Source organism: Serinus canaria, chromosome 1A (assembly GCF_022539315.1).
Source record: "Serinus canaria isolate serCan28SL12 chromosome 1A, serCan2020, whole genome shotgun sequence".
NCBI lineage: Eukaryota > Metazoa > Chordata > Aves > Passeriformes > Fringillidae > Serinus > Serinus canaria.
This window is the reverse complement of record NC_066314.1, coordinates 47,728,947-47,750,527: the sequence shown is the minus strand read 5'-3', so window position 1 is coordinate 47,750,527 and position 21,581 is coordinate 47,728,947. Positions and strand designations below refer to the sequence as shown.

Here is a 21,581-nt window from a genome sequence, read left to right as displayed (position 1 = left end):
TCCTCCCACAGACTGCACCTGCACATCGAGAGCAAATCGAAACCAGCCTATTCTAAGCCATGGTCTCCTTTATTCTGAGGGACTCAAAGCAAGAGCAGGGCTGAGACAGCATAACCAACACAGAAACTTGTTTCTCAGCATGATTTCCCCCTCTCTGGTGGCCAAGTCCTGGTTAGTACCTTCAGGATGGCAAAGCTAGCTGAAAGTAGGGCATGCCCATTAAGCTTCCAATCCTCCTTACACAGCCACGACAGTTTGCACATGTCTTTCTCCTTTGGGTTTTAGCCAGAGTCCAGCCCTTTTGGGCATCATAACACAGCTGAATGGTTTAGCTCCTTTTGTTTCAGCTGACAAACACCCCAGCCCTCCCCCATCAGCAACAATACAACCGGAGCTGGGATTTGTGTGTCCTCTGAGCAAGGATACAGGCTTTGTGCCTTGCTGAGCTGTCTTTGCAAGGACTGCCAACACTCACAGCTGATTAAGCCTGCAGTGCTGCTTTCTGCTTTTCCTGCTCACAGACAGATGTCAGAAACAAGCTAACCGAAACAGTGCACACAGCTAGAGCTCTGCACCTAGGAACATTAAAGCAGACTATTAGGGATTAAAGAAATTAAACCAGAGGGGAGCTTAACACATTCTCTCTAGGCTTCATTTCTGGGTAAGAAACCAAAAAGATCCCAGGGTTTCAAAAAGCACTGTATTCTGGCAGGTGGCTCAACTCAATGAGCAGAAAGGGCTGTATTTGAAAAGCTTTTGCCACCACCACATGGTTGAAGCCACGAGTGCAGCAAAACAACTAACTGGGAGTTGGAGCTGCCAGCAAGGACCAGCCTGCCAGGGCAAACGTTTGCAGGTTTTAGAGCCTATGCCACATGGCTAATAAAGAGCATACAACTATTACATATTACTTGTTTTATTAAATTACAACTCTCAAACCTTAATGACTTGCAGTAAGTACAAGGCAGAACTTCCAGCTGGTCAGAACCTGTTAGTAAAGGGATTATACACAGCTTATGCCAAACCAGCTGAGACAACCTGTTTTCTGTGTGCTGCTGTGGTCCTGGCTGCTGGGTTTCACCTCTGGTCAGCCCCAGAGGCTGCACTACTGGGGTTGTCTTTGGGCTTGACAGGTGGAGTCTTTAGCTTTCTTTTAGATCCTTGAAGAAAAAGTGCTAGATTGTTTATCTTCTTTAGTCACTTCCTTCCCAATTAGGGACCAGACATGGAAATAGTGAGTCCTTTGCTGGGCAGATGCTCACACAGCTGGATCATTAACTGCCAAGTGCAGTCTATCTAGAAGCTGCAGGCCAGCCTTCCTTCCCCATTCTTCTCTTGGTGGACAGAAAACCTGGCAGCAAGGTTTCACATTAGACTAAGGTGCTGCATTTCAACTGGAAGAAGGAGCCTGCTGCCTCATCTCTGGAGACAGTAGCCTGTTCTTCTAATATTCTCTCAGAAAAACATATAGCTCCTGGCCACTGGCCAAGTGGAAAAAAACTCAAACTTGATCATGAAATGGGATTCAGAGGTACTAATGGATGGGAATCCCCAATTCAAACTGCCCTCCCTATATGTTATCCACTGAATAGGAATCAAACTTTTATCGAGAGGTAAGCAACTAGGAACAGTTCTGGATGAGTGGCCATGACCAGTCACTCAAAAAAAGCTTCCCAATGTGATTCCAACTGCAGCAGCTTGAATGCCTGACATGAAAAAAACCTGATGAATGTGTGTGAAGTATCACAATGAGAAGCTAATCATCATTAGACTTCCTCATCAGCGAGACAAAGGACAAGGCAGAAACTCCCGGTATGTGACCAGCGCAGATCCCTAACATCCGCACAAGTCGTTGAGCAGTAGCAACTCGAACACCTTCCAACTGGAAATAAAATGGAGAAATTATTTCATCAATACAAAAGAAAAGCAACGGTAAGCTTTGATAAAAGAAAGAACCAGAGCAGGCATCAAGTGGCTAGCTGCAGAAAACCCCAAACAGGCTCATTTACTTCCCTAATGTTAAGGAAGGTGCAGTGTTGCCAGCTGGAATGCTGAAGGGCTTGCCAAAGGCACAGATTCTACCTGCTGGTAGGGAAACAGTCTCTGAGCATGCAGTGACAAGTACACAGAAAAGTGAAGTGTGCTGCTGCTGAATGCCAAACTCTCCCTCCACCTTTTTAGTCCAAGCAGGTAATTGGAAAGAGTGGCTAATCAGATGGCAAAATCGTCAGTGAAGCCACAAAGTTTGGCTGACACAAAACATTACATGGGCAAGGGGGTCACATGGCAAATAACAGCTCAGGGGCTCCCAGGAAGAGAAAAGGCAGCAAGGAACAAGAGTACCGAGGCTTTGCATATCAGAGATGGTTTTTGTTAGCTTAGGCTTGGCTTCATGTGGTTTTGAAGTAGCACAAGAAGGACCAAATTACTAGAAGACTCATTTCAAGGACAGACAGGCTCCTGTACCTCTACTTTGCTTGTAGACAGAGTCTGGTCTCTGACACTTATGAAGGCCAGCAGCATATGTATTTATTGTTGCTAATTTAATGATGTTTCTAACAATCACAGAGCAGTGGAATTAGAAATCACTTGGGATGTCAAATAAGCACCTTACCTCCAGCTCACAGAATAGCACAGGACTGCAGTAGGCTTCTCCTAATTTACAGACAGCGTTCGTCTCAATGCTGCAATCATTCTTCCTGCCAACTAAAAAAAACATTTTCCCACATTACAAGCCTCATAATCAGCAATCAGCGAAGAAAAGTTTTAGGAAATTCCACATCCACAGAACAATCCAGAGCTGAGGATTGGACTGAGCTAATTTTTGGAGCATAATAGAAGGTAAGGCAACAGTGAGTAGTGCAAACAGAACAGTACAAGATTTGAAACTGAATTAGCACAGAAGTCTTTCATAATACTAACAGCAGTACCACATCACTCTTCATGTAACATTAACATTCTGCATAAGGGATCAGCACACCATCAGCTTCCACTCACTTACCAGAAGTCCTTCTGACTCATATAGTACCACAGAGTGGTCTGGTCTCCAAGGAATTCACTTCATCAAGACAGCCATAACACAAGACAATGCTAAGACTCCTCTACTTCAGAATTAGGCCTCCTGACACCCAAACTCCAGGAACACAGCACCTATATTCCAAGACTGAGCAGTACAGTCTGGCCTCTCCAGTTCCTCAGAGCTGAAGCAGGAAGGGTACACAAGAAAGCACTGGGAGACAGAAAGATTAGATGCATAACAAGGCCAGACAGTACACAGCAGGGATACTAGGTGTTGCATTAAAACTATACTCGATAGTTTGGTAGCTCATCCATTTAGATTCACTTTATAACCACAGTATCATATGCTTCTCACTGCTCATTGAGATTATCATTAGGACAGATCTGAAAGAGCAGATAAAACAGATTTCTGGAGTTACACACACACACACACACACACACACACACACACAAAATATCAATAACACAAATCATATTCAGGGATTAGGGACAGAGAAGAGAGGTCTGACTGACAAAAACAAAAAGGAGAGAGCAAGTAAGCATGAGAGAACCATGTTTTAATCTAGGAAAATAATAAAAAAGGTACAGGAGTTCAGAAATAATTTGAACTAAATTGCAACAAAGCCACTGGTTTTCTTTAGTTTGTTTCAAATTAAGTCAGTGCCTTGTTTTAAGAAAACCAAGTAAGAGCTGTGCTGCTTGAAGAGGAGGAAGAGGTGCCATACATACCCCCAGTAACAAGAAAGCACACTTTCCCCAGGAAGTAGCTGGCATCCACATAAGCTAGGGAAGTTTCAACATTCTTCAAGCTGTCAGAAAAGTACAGGCAATCCAGTTGGACAGGGAGGTTAAACCAGTGCAGCATAAGGATAACAGGAATAATTTTCAGAAGCACAATTAGAAAAACAATGATGTTAACATCTGCTGATTTGTGAGCTCGCAAAGTTCTGCTTTATGCTAAAAGCATGACATCAGAGACCTCTGTAATACCCACAGATGTTTAATAACCCATAACATATCCTTTCTACTCAAGACTCAACAGTTAGAGTTAGTTTGAACAGTGTCCTCCATGATTTACAGACACTAAGCATCTGAATTCATTAATATCCAATGAAACTTCAGCACCACTTCGGCTCTTTCAGGAAGCGCTTGCCCACACATTTCTGCAGCACCATCTGTGCTCTAAGTATGCAGCTGGGCCTGTCATTTTTGGTAAATGAGAGCCCAGGATCATCAGTCACAAGTTAAGTAAGCAATAAAATGCTGACTTCTGTGCCTTAGCAAGTCTTTACTTGTGGCCTGGGGAAACAAGTATCATTTCTACAAAGGCGAGCAAGATGATGGAAAAGGGATCAATCCCTGCAGACCTTTCTCTTTTGCCTAGAGATATCTGTAGTGCTGATCCCACTTGACCGGGAGCATCAGTGAACTGAGGACACAGACAGAGCCACTTGCTGGTTATTGGGCAGCACTGCCCAGTGCACATCAGACTTCTGCATATTCCAGAACTTCACAGCACCACCAGCACTTCCATCTGATTTTACAGACAGCATCTTTCCAAAGCTCCGTTTGTATTGTCACACATCCAGATCCAGAAATAAATTCTGCCTTCTCTGCTATGGCAACTTAGTGCACAACAGGCATGTTATTGGACTGAGCAGGTCAGTCCTAATCCACTGCTGGAGGCCAGAAAGCCACTGTATATATTACTGAGTTCTTCCACCACAGCAAGTCTTGGGTTTGAAACCCAGTATTCAGCAATTCCAATACAGTAAAAATGCAGATTTAGCCATCAAACCAAGAAAGAATATTAGTATCCCCCCCTCATCTTTTTGCCCTTCTCTTACCTGTATTTGCTCTTGATGTCAATCATAAACACAACCAGATCTATCCTGGGTCGAAGATGATCCCTCTCTGAAGGTAAGGGGAGGGATGTAGCAAGGTGACTGCAAGATAACAAATTTGCCAGTTTAACCAAGTAGCTTGGCAAGACAGTACCCACTCACCCATAATCACACAACCTCTGCAGTTCACCCTGTAGCAAGTCACCAGGAAGCCTGCTAATTACTAAATCCGTGGGCACTGAAGAGGCACTGTGATTGTTTAAGTGGTACTCTCATATCTTAGGCCCACTCACAGTTGCTGACAGGCACAATGGTAATTGCTAGACAAGGCTGGTTATAATGGGACGCTTATTAGAGCATAACAAGTCTCACAAAAACATTTTCTCCATGCAGATCTCTATGGCAAGACATTTCATTTAATTGTAACAAAGAGTCCTTTCTAACAAAGCAAACCCCAATTCTTTATGGGAATATTTTGCTGCCAGGTTTCAGTTAAAATGTATCAGTGCTTTTCTGTCACATTCCAGAGATACTGCTCATATGCTCACACAGGAGACCTTTCCAGGTACAGAAGAACCTTAAACCACAAATTAGTCACTAGGACAGCTTTATAGATGAAGTTATAACTCAAAAAGAGCTTCTAGTGTATCATTACCCTCCCTTTTAACCCTTTTGCTATGTCAGAAGCTATTAGGTTAGTTCAGGCACCCTTCTACACTGTACTTCCACTGCTAATTAGGGTGGGGATTTTTGCATCTCTGCCCACTAAAAAAGCCAAACAACCACAAACAACTAAGGACAACAAAAACCAAACAAGCATATCAACCAACCAAAAAAGGTTTCGGCAGTACATAACTGGATCTTCGGCAGGGAAGAACATTATCAGCACCACATTTTTGGAAGATCACCTTAATTTAAACAGGGCAAACAAACACCCCAGAAGTTCAGTCACTTTCACAACCCACTTCCCCTCTGGAAGCCAAGGGACAAACATTGATTCTGGTCTCCTTGGGGAATATTACTTCTAGCCATTCAGTCTCAAGGACTTAACAGTTTTCTCCAGCAGCAGCAGACCATGGCACACATTCCCATCTATTAATCCTATGTAGTTTGTAGTTTTGTTTCCTAGTCTCCAAATAAAGGTATTTTGTTTCTTCTATTTATGGGAGATATGTTTTTGTTAAAACATTCTGAAACTAACACAAGAGATTAGCAAAGTGAGCTTGAAAGGCACACGGCTTATTAACTGAAACACAAAGCAGCTTATTAATTTAAGGTGAAATTTAGGGAGACTCTTTGATGAAAGTATCAGATCTCCTTGGGGGGGAAGATAAAAGCGACCCAGAAAAGCACTGCATTGTTTGGAATTCTGTTATATCTAAACCAACATGACTAGATGATGACAGCAGTCTCCAGATAAGCACCGCAAAAGCCTTCCCCCTCCCCATCCAGCAACAAGAGCCAAAAAACCCAAGCCCTGTAACTTTTCACCTAACAGCTGTACCTGACAGATAGAGCTGTCAGATTAAATACTGTATTTGTTTGTAACATGTACAATCCCAAAGTAACTCGGGTGGGGGGGAAAGAACCCCACTGGCTTTACTTTCCTAGCAATATTTACACAGGGATGTATCTTGCTCTGCAGCAGGAGCACACAATGCTGTGCCTTTGGGCAGTTACCCAGCTGTAGTACCAGCAGCCATCTAGTTATGGCACTCCACAGCTCAGCAGAGGCTGCAGGTTTCACATAGAAAATGGGATAATTCATTTACTATTAGTTAGCACAGACATCCAAGATGCCACAATCAGAGCACTACAGTCATTCTAATTAGCCAGCAGAACATTAGCTTGGGTTGCTTTTACTGCATAGCCATGGATTACAGCAGAGAAATAACACAAACACCTTCTGAAGAGCTGACTAAACTCATTTGGTCTTGGCAAAAGAGCTGTCAAGGACATTTTATTGTAAAAAGTTAGTTAATCAAGCTTTTAAGACAGGACATGTCATGAGGCTAAAGCTGAAATTCCAAGTGCAACTTAATAGCTTGAGGAGGAAAAGCACACGTGTGCATACAAACCAGAAAACAGCTACAAAGAGCATCCAAAGCAATGGACATCTTTCAGAAACACTTCTCTCCTGCAAGTACTTGCAAGCATTGTACCTGTCCCATTCTGTCCCAGGATGTTTCATTTCGGTCTCTCAGGTGGGGGGAAAAAAAATGGGTTGCCTCTCACACCTTTCCAATTTAGTAATTAAACATCTGTGCAACATGCAAAAGGCAGGGTATGTGCGCTGTGAACACGAACGTGGGAAATGCTTTCCCCCCGCCCCCCTTTCCGTTTCCAAGCATGCCCAAACTGCCTGCCCTGAGGACAGAGGGGTTTGCCCGCCGCAGATGCGCTCACATCTGGGCAGTGGTGCTCTCTAGCGTTCGCAAGAGCGAAGTCTCTCTCTGAACCGTGTGCTCTACAGCTCCGACTCATGCCACGGGGACGAAACCTGCGCTTTTAACCAATTTCTGGGCATCGGGAATAGGAAGCGGAAGTTTTCCGTGAATTCGCGTCACGGCCGCTGGTTACCACCTCTTGGAGCAGGATGGCAGTGGTCCCGCTCCTCAGCACTCACATGTTGATGTTGAAGTCCTTCTTCTCCTGCAGGATCGTCTCCGCCAGCCGCCGCTGCAGCTCCTCGTCCGAGCCCACGAACTGCGGGCACAGCGACAGCGCGCTCAGCCGCACGTCTGCACACCGGCCCCGGACAGCCGATCCCCGCGCGGGGCAGGGCCAGCGCAAGGGCAAGGCCCGACACGGCGGAGGGCACGGGATGGGCGGGCGCCCACAGCGGGGCCGCGCCGCGGAAAGGGAAGGAGAAGGGACGGCGGGGCCGGGCCGCGGAGCAGCGCCACCGCCGGACCTACCAGGAGGACGCCGGAGTTGAGCTTCGGGAGCTTGTCGAAGGGCCGCAGCACCGCCATCACCGCGGGAGACGGCGCCACCGGCCCGCCGGAATTCAAACGGCAGCCGCGCTCCGCCTTGCGCCGACGTCGAGCGAAGGGGCCGGGCCTGCGGGGCGGGGCGGGCGGGGCGGGCGCCGTTACCGGCTGGCGGCAGGGGGCGCTGCGGGGCTGGCGGCGATCGCCTCACGGGCTGGCCCGGCTTGGGAGGGACACGCGGGGATCGTCGCGTCCAGCTCCTGTGCCCGCGCAGGAGTCCCAGCACGGGCCCCAGGAGCCTCAGCCGTCACAGCATGTGCCTGACAGCGTCGTCCAAACGCTTCTTGAACTCTGTCAGGCTGGGTGCTGTGAGCACTTCCCTGGGGAGCCTGTTGCTGTGCCTGACCGCCGTCTGGGTGAAGAAACTTTCTAATATCCCACCTAAATCTCCCCTGACACTGCTTCAGGCCACTGTCCTGGGTCTTTTCGCTGGTTGCCAGAGAGACCAGAGAGATCAGAGAGACTGAAAAACAGCAAAGGCTTCAGTAAAATTCCACTGCCTCCTTACATTGCAATTTATAATGTGAACTAATACATGGAATCATAGAATCGTTAGATTGAGAAGACTTCTAAGATCATCAAGTCCAACCATTAACCCAACATTGTCACATTCAAAACAGACATGTCCCCGTGTGCCGCACCTTTTCAAGCACTTCAGGGATGGTAACTCTAACACATACTTGGCCAGCCTGTTCCACTTCCTGACCACCCTTTCAATGCAGCAGTGTTTCCTAATATCCAGTGGAAACCACCCCTGGAGCAACTTATCCTACCACTTGTTTCCTGGGAAGAGAGACCAACCCCCACCTGGCTACAGCCTCCCTTCAGGGAGCTGTAGAGAATTATATGGCCTCCCCTGAGCCTCATTTTTTCCAGGCTAAACAACCCCAGCTCCCTCAGCTGCTCCTCATAACACTTGTGCCCTGTACACTTCATCAGTTCCTTCTCTGCCCTTCTCTGGACATGCTCCAGCACCCCAATGTCTTTCTTGCAGTGAGGGCCCCAAAAGTGAATACAGGATTTGAGCTGTGTCTCACCAGTACCAAGTATGAGGGGAAAATGTTAGCGTAGTTAATACACTTTCATACCATAAAGACTGCTTGATAACAAAGCTAGAGAAGGGAACTTCCCTAACACTGTGTGGCAGTAGCAGCTGGCTTTGCGCACTGAATTATTCTGTGTGAGGTTTTGCAGCGGCTCCAGCAGGCTCAGCCTCCATCCTGCCCCTTCCTGGGTGCCTTCCCCCTCACCTCCCAATCTGGTCAGCCTCTCCCCAGCCCAGTGCTCCCCTGCCCGTGATACAGGCAGGAAGGGGCCTGGGCAAAAGCCCTGCAGTAACAGAGATAGGCTCAGTTTTTCCCATTCTGAGGTCAGAGCAGGAGGATGACATGCAGTTATATAAAACCTCAGAGGTCCAGTGTACCTCAGTGGCCTGTTGTCCACCTTGCTGCATCTCCTGATCTTTGCCTCAACCCTGAGTTTGGCTCCACCTTGGTGTGGAAGGGGGTCCAGAACCCATTCTGCTGCCTGCTGGTGCTGGCTCTCCCTGCCCTTTCAACCAGGGTACCTCCAAATGGCAGGAGATGTGCCAGGGGAGAAAGAAGGTTGCAGAAGAATGAAGACACATCTGCCACTCTGCAACAGTCTGGAGAGGGGACGCAAAGGGGAGAGAGACAGGGTTAACGAAAGCTGACATCACATGGCCACTGTGGTGTTTTTGATCTTGACAAAGGCAGACGGTTTCCCTCATTGCCAGCATGAGACAAATTACAGGTGAAGCAGAAGAGATTACAAGATATTTCTGGCTGTTTTTGAGTTTGGTGGGGGGAAGGGAGGATGAATTCAGGGCAGACGTGTCCTAAAGATGGGAGACAAGCAGATGCAATAAATAACAAGAGCCAGCTCCCGGGCTTGGGGGATGTAGAGAGCAAATAAAACAATGTTCCTTTTGGGCTGCTGAAGGGATGGAATTATGGTAAAAGCTCTGGCACCCACCTAAAAGTGTTTGCCCTCTTTCTGCCCCCTCTTACCTATTCTCTGGCCACACTGAAGGACCTCGGTGGCTCTAATGTCTTGTCAGGGACACGCTTGCTGTGCCCTGCTGCTGCTGCAGGCTTCCATCTTTTCACCCTGCTCGTGTCCGTTGATATTCAGCAGATCCAGATGAGCTATCACTCATCCCACAGTTAGAAAATTATTTTTCATGGTAGAGGACATTGAAAGGAAGTGGAGACTGGTCTGCCACTGTGTCTGCAGCTCTTGCCTAGATCTGTAGGTTGGCAAGGAGAGGAGGGGAGAGGGATGAGATGTGGTTGGTGTTGGAAGCCAGGATGTATTTTACATATCCCTGAGTAACTGTGTCAGGTTGTTTCACCCCTTGCTGCCCCCTTTCCAGTTGCAAAGTGGGAGTAATGAGTTGATCTCTGCTTCTGAGTAGTGCAGGAGAGCTGAGATGGGTGTCAGTACACTGGCCCAAAGTGTAAGCAGAAAGGACAAGAGCAGGGCATGATACGGAAGCAGAGAGCTCCTGATTTTACTCTGTGGGCCACTGTACATTGCTCTGGTAGCACAAACCATTCCACAAATGTGTAGAAGTGTATTGCAATCAACATGAAGAAGTTCTAACACTGCCAAAACACCACAATTGACATCAGCAAGACTTGGCCTGGCCAACATGAGTGCTCCCTTGGAATGGGGCAGCTGCTCCTGCAGCAGGACTGCACCAGCCAGTACAAAGAATGTTAAAAAGCACACCTCATCCTCATGTATCCACGACCAATTTGCTGTATGATTCATCCAGTGGATGCATCTCAAGGTATTTTCTCTCTGATTTCTCCCTTGGTTCTCTCTGAGCAGCCAGAGAAGCAAAGGAGACAGGCTTTGGAGACAGTCTAGAGAGGAGCACTGACCCCAGCATGGTCCCAGCTGTCTCAGTGACGGCTTCCAGCTCCTGACAGCCCATTCAGTAGGAGCTCTAGGAGATGTCACCCTCTCATGCATTACTGGCTCCAGGCTGACTTCTCACCATTCCTCCCAGGAAGCCTGCGAAATATAGCTCGTGTGTATTTGATTGCACTTGTTCTCTCACTAACAGACAAAAATTGTATCATTTGCAGCAAGTGCAGATTATTAGAGAAATTAATGACATTTTCACATATGTTGCTGGCAACTTCTGCTTCCTTTGGCAAAGGCTCTTCACAGCTACCTTTAGACCCAAAGTAAGTCAGCTTTTTTCATTCTACTCTTTAATTTAACTCACTATACACATTTCCTTCATTTTTGATCATCTCAGCAAAGCTTCTGTAATGGGTTGGTTTTTTTTCTGAGTTTGCAGTAGCACCCAGAAGGTGGGTTAGTCTGCTTTCCCACTAGACTATACCCAACTGATGCCCTGCCATGCATCCCATGTGCCTTCTGCATCCTGCAGCAGTTCCCTCACCTCCTGCAGCTGAGCAGGGAAGCATTTCTGTGACCCTTGCTGAAGTTTTGTCTTCTACTGCAGACCTTGGGGAAGGCAAGTTTGATAAACTCCATCTTCTCCCATGCTTCTACCTACATCAGGAGAGTAATATTGGGAGATGGGTGTTGCTTTAAAGACAGGCATTGATCTGGGTCTGGTCATCTCAGAAGATACTGATAAAAGGCTAAAAGACACCAAAGAACAGTGGAAAACTTGTTAAGAAAGACGGGAATAACATTTAACCAGGCCTGGGATTAAGCTGAGCTCAGTACATTGTTTATGCTGTGATTTATAGACGTGCTACAAGCAGGAAGTATGTGCCTGTGGTTGCCTGACCATCTCATTTTTTTCCAGCCAAGGCTTTTGTCTTTGGTTTTGAGAAGGGTTTCATGATTTCTGCTCTGGTTGGGTAGCCCTCTTACATCAAACCCAACCCTGTGTTCACCTTCAGAGCAGGTGAATTTGTGGTTGCCCAGAGATATGGAGGGAGCCAGAGGCTTGGTGGTAGGCAGGTGTCCTGGGATGAATCCTGGCTTTGAGGGGCTCCGTGTGTGCACAGACACTCAGAGGCTTCCTGCTAGCCAGGTGAAGGGGGCTGGAAGGCCCAAGGCCCCAGGCAGAATGATATGCACAAGCTTATGCCTGGAAGACCTGAGTGGCACACAGCAGCCTCATCTGAGGTGGAAGCTGAACTGCAGCTGAAGTGTTTCCATGTAGATTGAGCTGCACTGGAGCATCAATGCCTGCAGCTGTCTCACAGCTTTAGCTCTTGTTGGAAACCAAAGGCTGTGACAGCACCTGAGAGCCGGGTCACAGGCAGCAAGCAGCTGAGTCAGAGGCAGGGGGTCTTCAAGTGTGTCCCAGCTCCAGCAGCAAAAAGACCCCTGGATTTTTCTTGCTGCATCCAAGGGTGCTTCGGACTCATCTGGGGGGATTCCTGCTTGAAGCAAGAGAGGCTGCCACATCATGACCTTGCCTTTTGGTGTGGTGGTGGCTGCAGAAAGACATGATCACCATTCCTTGTCCTCGCAGTGTTTGCATGGCAGGGAAGTGAGCCAGAGGAAAAAATTACCTAATGAGTCAAAACTATTGCTGTTCTGGGGTTTTGGCTGCATGAGCAGCATGCTGGCATTAAGCCCGAGCTTAAATCTGGGAATAAGTTGAAGACTGGCAAATACACACTGGCTCTGACGTGCCCCTGAGGTGACCTAGGACAGAGACTCAGGACAGTTGGCTAGGGACAATGGGAGGAGCTTACACGTTGTGGCATGAATATACCTGGCCTGGCAGGCTCTACTGAGTGCCTGCAGCTTCACCACTGACCAGTCACCTGGATAAATTAATAGTCTCCTATCTTGTGCCAGCAACCACTGATTTCCCTCTCATTTTCTTTGCACACCTGGAAAGCAGTTTTCCTTTTGCCCTCTCAAATGGACTGTCTTTGCCTGCCCTAAAGTTTTGCTCTGAGGGTGCAATAAACAATATCCTTCCAAAGTTATTTTTAAAAATATTTCTCTCCAAACCACAGGTTTCTCTCCCAGTATGGTCAAAGCTGTGGGGCTTGTGTTTTCCACCCCCTGCAGTGGGATTAGTGAAGCATTAACTGTGTTGATGGTCAAGGTGTCATGTCCCAGCTTCACTAAGGTTAAAATTAAGACACAATTGCAGGCTCCACTCTGGCAATTATTTGGAGTGCCCACCTTGCTGGGGCAAACCAAGAACAGTTAGCTAAACCTAATGGATCTGATCCTCCATGCGGATATCCTGCTAGCTATGGAGGGCTTGCAAGGCCTATACTCAATGCTTCTAAGCTGTTATGGAGTTATATCAAGAAGAAGTGAGGCTCAGGAGGACCTAAAGAGGATGAAGAGGAAATCACAGAGCATAGCAGTCAGTTCCCATGGCTCCATCACAGCCTTGTCTCTGAAGTGGTGGATGAAACCCTGGCACAGACCAGGTGACAGAACCTTATCATGCATTACTCTTGGAGCTGGTGGGCATGCATGGGCTCTGTCACCATCCACAGCTTGCCTTGGAGAGAAGATGAACTCCTTGGTGCCTGAAACACAACCTACTGGGAATGAGACCTCAAATCTCACAGCTCCTGGAGTGCAGCAGACACAAATTCAGGCCTCATACATTTCAGTGGATACTATTAATCCTGAAAACCTTCACAATAACTCACCTTGGTACATCTCCAGGGCTGTAAGTGTCAAAAACTAAGTGGGTGGAGCTGGACAGCACAGGCAGAAGAGCAGGAATTTCTTCGGGCTGGAGCCAGTTGATTGATTTTGCTAAAACTCTTTTGTGTTAAACAATTTCTGGGTCATGGTGAAAATTTCCCTTAAAAAAAAACACAAAAAACAAACCAAACAACAAAATAACCTCAATATGAAGAAAAAAAAAAAAAACAAAAAAAACCAGTTTGCATGTTCTTATTTTTGTGCTGCTGAAGAGCTGAAAATGTTTTAACAAAACATCTCTTGTCAGCAGCAGCAATGACAGAACTAGGTATGGCTTCAGGAGAAAGGTATTTCACTAACAGCAAGAATAGTACTTCAGACAGCATTGTTTTTCTGTTTCCTGATGGAAGATTCTTTTGGTCTAAGTGTTGATTGTTTTAATTTTACATAAAAGCCCTGGAGGTAGTACTAACCCCCCTTTGCCACTAACCTCTCTCTCTCTCTCTGCCTCCCATCCACTGATGAAAAACCACCAGCCCCCAGTCCTTGGGCTGCACACGCCGGTAAATCTGTGGAGTCTGAGCGTTCTGTCCATCTCCATCAGCTCTAGCTCACACACGTGTGCCCCAGCATTTCTCCTCCTCCGGGGCTGCAGCCGGGCTGCGGATGATGCGGGAGGAGGGAGAGCATCCCGCGGGCAGCTCCCTCGTGGCTCTGACCCGGGTACCATGTGCGGGGGAGCTGGGGATGCTCGTTGCTATAGCGACCTCTGCTAAAATGCTCCCCCGTCCCCGAGCCGGGATGCAGCCCATTGCAGTCGTTCTTGCGTGTGTGGGGGAAGGCCGGCGGTGGGGTGCCCCGGGGAGGCTGGAGCAGGGCTGACACTGCCGGGGAGGCGGTGGGGGAAGCCCCCGGGAGTCCCGTTGGGCAATGAGGCCACGCTGCTGCCTGCCTGTCCTTCCCCCGCCCGCCGCGGCTGCTCCCGCCATCCCTCCCTCCCTGCCTGCCTCCCGCCCATCCGCGCCTGTCGCCTCCTGCTGTCGCCCAGCTCTCTCGGCGCGGGGTCCCTTCTCTCTGGCACTGGCTGCCCGGGAAAGGAGCCTGACTCATCCCGGCTGGGACCCGGCAGATGCCGGAGGGAGCAGTCTCATCCTGTCGCCCTGCACCCGTGGAAGAAGGTAGGTGACAGGTGTCAGGGCATGTAGCGGTGCGTGTTGGGGATGCGGTGCGTGGCAGAGAGGTCATGTCTGGGTCCCCAGTGATCGGCAGCTCTGTGCCCCAAGCTGCAGCCTGCCCCAGGGTGCCCAGGTTTGGGGGAAACTCCTGCAGATGAGGTGAGCCCACGGCTTGTAATGCTGCAAAATGAGTTGTGCTCCCAGCCATGCACACGGGAAGGTTCTGTACCCAAATTCTGCTCCCAGCCTCCCCCAAGCAGTTTGTGCCCTGCCACTAACAACGTGGCCCCTGGGGCTCCTGTCACAGTGTACCCACAGCACCTCGGGGGCAGTGGGAGGTGGCGTAGGGGATCCATGGGTGACATTGAAGGCAGGAGGCTGGAGTGAGGTGTAGCACAGGTTTTAAAAAGGGGTCAGACAGCTTATCTATATAAGACATGGTTTTGGATGTAAGACCAGGACTCTTTCAGGTCTTTGGGGGGACATGGATGTCCCACTGCAAATGAGGTGCTGAAGATCAACTGGTCCAGCAAGGTTAAGGCACATTTTATATCTGCAGAACTGCTCCAGAAAGCTGACATCTTTAAATGAAACTCCCTCTTTTCAATATTTGCAGCCAAAATCTGCTCACCTGCCTGACAAAAGCAAGTTGCTTCTGCAGGCCAGCCCTGCAGAGGCTGGAGGGGGGGCTCTGACACCGCATCCAGCGCTCGGCTTGGCCATGATGAGGACCCTTCGTTGAGGGGGCGGGGACGGTGAGCAGCGTGGGGACACAGCAGGATAGGGCTGCATAGCAAGTAGACTGAAGAATAGGTTGCTGGCGAGGAGCTGGCTCTACTAGTGATGGAGGAAGGATGAATTGGGAAGTGTGTAGGGCTGCTTTTTATTGCAGTGCTTTTTTGGATGGCAGCTTCACTCACACATTTAGAAAGTGCATGATCAGGGAAGCGAATGAGGTTATTGGCTTTCCTCCCATCAGCCCAGGAGGTCCAAACTGAACTCACCTCCACAGTGTCCCTAATCCTGCCCATTGCTGTTGCCAGCCAGGGACAGATAGCAGCTGCTGAGACACCTCTGAAAAAGGGGTTTGCAGCAGCCTGAGATCCCCAGGATGTCTGCAGATGCAACTGGGGGGTGCAGGGTGTGCAAAGGAGCTACTTTTGCAGAGCGTGTAGGAAAGCTGTGCGGAGGGGTTTCTGACCCAGATTTCAGAACCAACTCCTGTTGCAGAAGGGGTTTGTGCCTAATTCCTTACAAGGTCCCCTAAGGTGCATTAAGGGAAGTCCCACAGCTCCTCACAACACCTCTGTGATGTTGTTGCAAGTTATGGTGGGAGCTTTCCTCAGCAGCTGTTCACCTGAGGAAGGCACAGGCAGCCATGAAGAGGCAGCAGCAGTGCCCAGATCAGATCCATGCCAATAAGTGGGAGGAAATCAGGCGTTTTCTGCAGTTTCTTGCTAATGGGAATAAGAATTGCAGCTTGTTTCAGATCTTACCCTGTGACAAAAAACTTACTGTTACAGGCCTCCTGGGACAAGAGGTGTCCAGAAGATAAATGCTGCTGGGCACTTTGGGAACAACTGATGGCTGTGGTATTGAAAAGAAAAGCCCAGCCCCTGGTATGGAAAAGGCATCAACCTTATAGGCCAGGAGCAGGAAGAGGATGGAAATGCACAGAGCTCTCCCCAGCCTCCTCTTAACCTACTCTGTGCAAGGAATTTGGAGATATATGGTTATTGCAGAGGGATGACTTGGGCCATGGTCAGAGGCGACAGTTTTTCATCTCTGTCTCGAAAAGCAGGAGTTTGATGTGGGTGCACTTCAGTGTGTCCCCACTGAAGTCAATGGGCATTTCATCACTCCCACTAAGGGGTGGGAGTTATGGAAAGCCCCCTTTCAGGACTGCATTTTTGTGCCTGAGTCTGGCATCACTGTGCTCTCCCAAGTGTGAGGGTGCCAGGTTTAATCCACCAAGACCTTTAACAAGCAGCACATTCACAGTGAAAACCCAGAAGATCTGGTGCCTAGTGAAGTCGTAGCTGTGCTTTTTTGTGTGGAATACTTTTTGATCCCCTTTTCTGTCCCTGCATGATCCACACCTTGCCTGTCATTTTGGAGCAGAGCAAGCAGCAGGGCTGAACAGGCTGGATACCTTTGCGGGTTGCAATGTGGGTTACTGTCTCCCTCCCAAAGGATGGGCATAAGGGATGGAATCAAATGTGATGCCATTACAGATTTAAATGGCCCTAAGTTAGGGTGCATGCCCTAAGCATGGCATCAGCAGGGCTGTAATGGTGGGGAGAGAATGTGCCAGGGCATCAGCAGGTTATGGGGCCGTTTGTTCACCCCTCCAGAAATATTCAGCCCTGACATTTGGACAAGGAGATGTTTGCTCCTTCCTGCTCTCCCATTTTTAGTGCTGGGCCAGCAGCAATCACACAGTGTGGTGTTGTTTTGTGTTCCCCAGGGCAACGCTGCTCCGGACTCACCTCGCACCCGGCTGGCCAGGGGTTCTTGGCAAGGCAGATCGGCTGCTCCCGGTGAGTGCCCCCACTGCACAGTGGCTGATGTGGTGGGGGGATCTCAGGTCTGCTCACAGACTGGTGCTGAACCAAGGACCCTGAGCCCTGGCAAAGCAGGACCTGAAATAGGGGTGCAATAAGGGAGGGCTCAATCCTGAGCCAGAGCAGCTCAGACTGGGAATTCAAAGGGGCAATGGAGTGTCAGGGGAAGGAGATTTTCCCTCAAGCAGGAGGTGAGAAGCAGCTGTATTTACCCTCTGCCTACCTTTAATCACTGGCAGCAGGGTTGGGGGCAAGAAAGCTCACCCCCTTCTGTGGGGAGGGAGTAGGATTGAAGCTCTGAGTAGGGGTCCCAGCAATGACCCCAAAAGCGTTGACCTCTCCCAGTGGATGAGATGCCTTCATGTGCAAACAAGCACGAACCAGGTGCAGCAGGGCTGTGAGGAGGGACTGGGCACTGCTGATGAGGCAGATGTCTTATGATCAGTCATGGTGGAGGAGGAGGAGGTTTTGGGTGCTCCCACTGCATGAGCTTTCTCTCCTTTTCTCTGGCAGCCATGCCCCACTTCTTGGATTGGTTTGTGCCCGTGTATCTGATGATCTCCATTCTCATCCTGGTGGGCTTTGGAGCTTGCATTTACTACTTTGAACCAGGACTCCAGGAAGCCCATAAGTGGCGAACACAGAGGCCAATCATGGAGCGAGACCTTCGGAAGACACTGATGATTCGGGACAACCTGGCCTTTGGGGTGCCTGAGGTCTGACATGCTGCCCATTGCAGCCAGAGGAATCTCTCCTGGGTAGGCAGCAGACCCCAAGCCTCAATAGGAATGGCAGTCCTGCCCTGGTAAAAGTGGGGTGATCATCACTTTGCTCTCTGCTGATCTGGGTCTCATTTCATCACTCACCATTCTGCCCCTTTGCTTCTTAGTCAGGATTTGTTTTGCTGGGCTTCCCATGCGCTCACAGCTCTACAGCCAGCCAAGGACTTCTTCTCCTTCCTGTGGCCATGACTGACAAACCACTCAAATGAAATATCCCTTGTTAATCACTTGAGTTTGAGCTGCCTGGCATCTTGACAGGATCTTCAGTGGGAAAGGAACCAGGTTTTGCAAAGGAATACAGAACCTTGTACTCCTCTTCCCTAGGTTAAATCTAACACTGTGTGTCTGAGTCCAAGGGATATTTTGGGGAAAATAAATGGGGTTTCAATACAAATTGTTGCTTCAGCTGAGCTCTTCCCAGCATGCACTCTTGATGCTAGGATAGTAAACTTGCTGAAGCTCTCTGCAGAGGGACCAAGGGCTCAGTGAGCCTCAGAGACTGAACACCTTTATCCTTGTTAAATGCACACCCCTTCTGTGTCTGTTTGGGAGATGGAGAACATCCATCCCTACATCCATTCCAGATGCACCACACTGAAATTAAAGGTCTTTATTAAAGAGGTTGGTTCAAGTCCTTATGTCAAGCTGAGAAAGTTCTGCAACTCTCCATGCAGGGGTGCTGCCAGACTTACCACATCAGCTGCTCCTCATCTGCTGGACCACCTGCTCCTCTGTCATGGAGGGAGAGGGGAGGGGATAGTCTGTGAAGCTATTTGTGCTTGTTCACTGCACTGCAGAGCCCTTGGATAGGCTCTCTTTCTTAACTGTTTCCCAGTGACAGCTGTGAAGCATCCCTCAGGCCTTTTCCCCCCTGCATGTCTCTGAGAAGGAACATTGAGCCTGCCATCTAAATGGGCCAATTGTACCTCCTTTACTTTCTGGACCCAAGCAGTGTAAAGTGGGTCTGGCACAAAATCCCATATTTATAGACTTTCTGCACTGTCACGGGGACGACCAGCCACCAAAGTGCTGTATGCAGTTGTGACACTTGGGCTGAGAGGGATATCCCCATCCTCTCTCTCCCTGACAGCCCAGTGCAATGCCCAGGGGGTTCAGGGAGGCTTGAGGGAGCAAGGAGACTGTGGCAGGAGGTTGTTCCTCCTCTCCTCCCACCCCAACATCCACCCTTTGCATGCATGTAGGTGCAATGGTGCTACCTGTGAATGTTCTGGACACAGAGGGATTCTGTGTGCCCCACACCTGCATATCCCAGGTATGTTAGGTGGTGCCACCATCCTCTGGGCACGTCTGTGCATCCTGTGCCATCACCTGGGCCAGCCAGTAACTGGCAACCCACATCTCCAGTGTCCTTTGATTACTATAGCTCTGTGCTCTAGTCCCCAATGGCTCCTTTCAGCAGCAGGGGTTCCTCAGGCCAGGGATTCCTCAGAAAATCTGCCACAGCTCCTGGTTTGTGTCACTCAGTCTCACCTGTGAACTTGGGAGCAGAAAGTCTTCTCCTTCATCTCCAAAGAAAGAAGGAGAGTTCATTGGGCTGCTGTGAGTTATTTATGCAGGGAAATGCAGTGAGCAGGATTACTCCTGTGCCCAAAGTTTTGCTTGACCTGGCAAGCAAAGGCTCAAAACACAGGTGCAGCCTGAAAGTTAGTAACTCTCTGGGGATCCAAGTTAATTTTTAGCTCTAAGGAATGCATCAGGACATCCTGCAAATATCCTGGGTCTTCCTGGGACATTTTGTCTACCAGACTGCAATTGCATTATCATTCTTTTCCACACCAAAACCAGGCACACTGGCAGGAGTTTTCTGGCTCTGTTTCAGACAGAGGACAAGTCAAGAGTCCTTCCATTCAGCCAAGTGACAGAGACTGTGATGCAGGTACCCTAACTGGGGAGTCTCAATCAGCAGGGAAATGCAGTGAATAGGATTACTGCTGTGCCCAAAGTTATACTTGCCCAGGCAAGCAAAGACTCAAAAGAGCAAGTGTGGTCTGAAACAGATACATTTCTGTGACTTGGGGCTGTGAAATGGAAATGACAAGGGGCTGCACAGCATGATGTGCCAACCTCGGCTGCATGGCTCATATTCCCTGCCCTCTGGCACATCACAGCCATATCTCCAAACACCAGCCTGGAAACTTGCTTCCTCTCCTCAACTCTCTGATAGGTAGGATTGCTCTGTAAATGAACACAGCTGAGCTGTGGGGTACCATAAAAACCTCTCCACTGGAGCTGAGGGGCTTGGAGCAGTAAGGAAGAAGTTAAATGGAGGAAGGGGAGTCTGCACTCACAGGGGTCCCCTCTCCCCTGCTCTGTGTACTCCTCTGCACGCTGCTGTGCCTGTGTTGAGCTCCACTGCCTGTGACTCAACATAGAAACTGAACAAAAGAAGACAGCAACTGGGTGAGTGCTGGATTAGAGAGACACTAATTGTTCATCTCCTCTGGCTTAATTTTTGTGTTGCTCAGTCCTGACACAATCAGCATTAAGCCAGGTATTTTCCATGGCTATGAAGGACTTTATTGTCAGCAGTGTCAAAGGCTTCCCCAGAGGAAGTGTGTGACAAACTGCATGGTTGATGCTTTGTTTTCCTGTTGTTCCCCCTGGGAGCTGCCTCCCTCTAGCTCTGGGCAGGCAGCAAGGAGCAGTATACAGTGAGGTTTCCTTTACGACAGGATAGGTCTCCATCCACCTGCCTCCTGTGCCAGCTACACTGCCAGGCTATCTGGGAATAATTAAAGGCAAATGCTGCCTGAAAACTGAGATTGTTTCTCCTCTGTGGGATCTGTGCAGCCAGAAAGACCTCAGGGGAGAAGGAAATAGTCACAGATACTGAATTAAACTGCATAAAGAATCAGAGAAGGTACTTATTGCTGGAAATACTATACAGTATCAGGTTGGTTTTTTTCATGTTTTCTGTCTCCTTGCCCTTAAGGAAGGAGAGAACTCGCACTGTCCTGAGCTCTGCCTTCCACCAGCATTCCCAATGACTTGATGTGGGTCATTGGATGGTGATTCCTCTTCCACTTTCCTCAGCCCTGGTCACCTGAAATCATGCAATCATTGTTCCTGCCACACTGTAAGTGCCTGTCCCTCCTTTTTTTTGCTCCCACTTGCCCACCAAACCATTCATATTCTCATCCCATCCCACCAAAACACCTTTCTTCTTTCCTCCTTGTTTATTGTGTTGCCCTTCAGAGTCTCTTACAGCAAGGAAGGTGTAAAGTGGCAAGCTGAATCCCTCTTGACCCTGAAAATGCCACAAAGCTGGCAAAATTAAGAAACAATCATAATTATGATGATAATGAAGAAGCAAAAGAAAATCAGAATAAGGGAATGAAGCATCAACTTGGACAAACACCCAACAAGTGACCGCTGAACTTGCGCAGTGGGATATAAATTGTTGCACTGGAATATGTCATTTGAGGGGGAAAAAAACTAAGAGAGGAAGGGAAAGCATTTCAAAAATTCAAATATTTTTAATTTTTTTTTTAATCACACCCAGTGTTCTTGGAAGCAGGCAGCACAGGCCTGACCTGGCAGG

The 21,581-nt window shown here is 48.7% G+C and overlaps 2 protein-coding genes across 3 annotated transcripts; one reads left to right on the top strand and one right to left on the bottom strand.

Moving 5' to 3' along the window:
• Positions 1 to 900: 900 nt before the first annotated feature.
• CENPM (centromere protein M) lies at positions 901 to 7,912 on the bottom strand. 2 transcript variants are annotated; one of them, XM_018910414.3, is made up of 6 exons: positions 7,781 to 7,912; positions 7,489 to 7,568; positions 4,866 to 4,964; positions 3,748 to 3,827; positions 2,615 to 2,706; positions 901 to 1,882 (listed from the first exon to the last, which is right to left on the bottom strand). In XM_018910414.3, the coding sequence occupies exons 1-6, from the start codon at positions 7,835 to 7,837 to the stop codon at positions 1,757 to 1,759; spliced, it is 534 nt and encodes a 177-aa protein (XP_018765959.2). In that variant the 5' UTR covers positions 7,838 to 7,912; the 3' UTR covers positions 901 to 1,756. The 2 variants fall into 2 exon arrangements, with proteins under 2 accessions (XP_018765959.2, XP_050825996.1); XM_050970039.1 differs by lacking the exons at positions 7,489 to 7,568; positions 7,781 to 7,912 and adding an exon at positions 7,025 to 7,275.
• Positions 7,913 to 17,752: 9,840 nt separating this feature from the next.
• On the top strand, positions 17,753 to 17,959 carry SMIM45 (small integral membrane protein 45). Its single transcript, XM_050970241.1, has one exon. It carries the CDS (start codon positions 17,753 to 17,755, stop codon positions 17,957 to 17,959), a length of 207 nt encoding a protein of 68 aa, XP_050826198.1.
• The last annotated feature ends 3,622 nt before the right edge of the window (positions 17,960 to 21,581 follow it).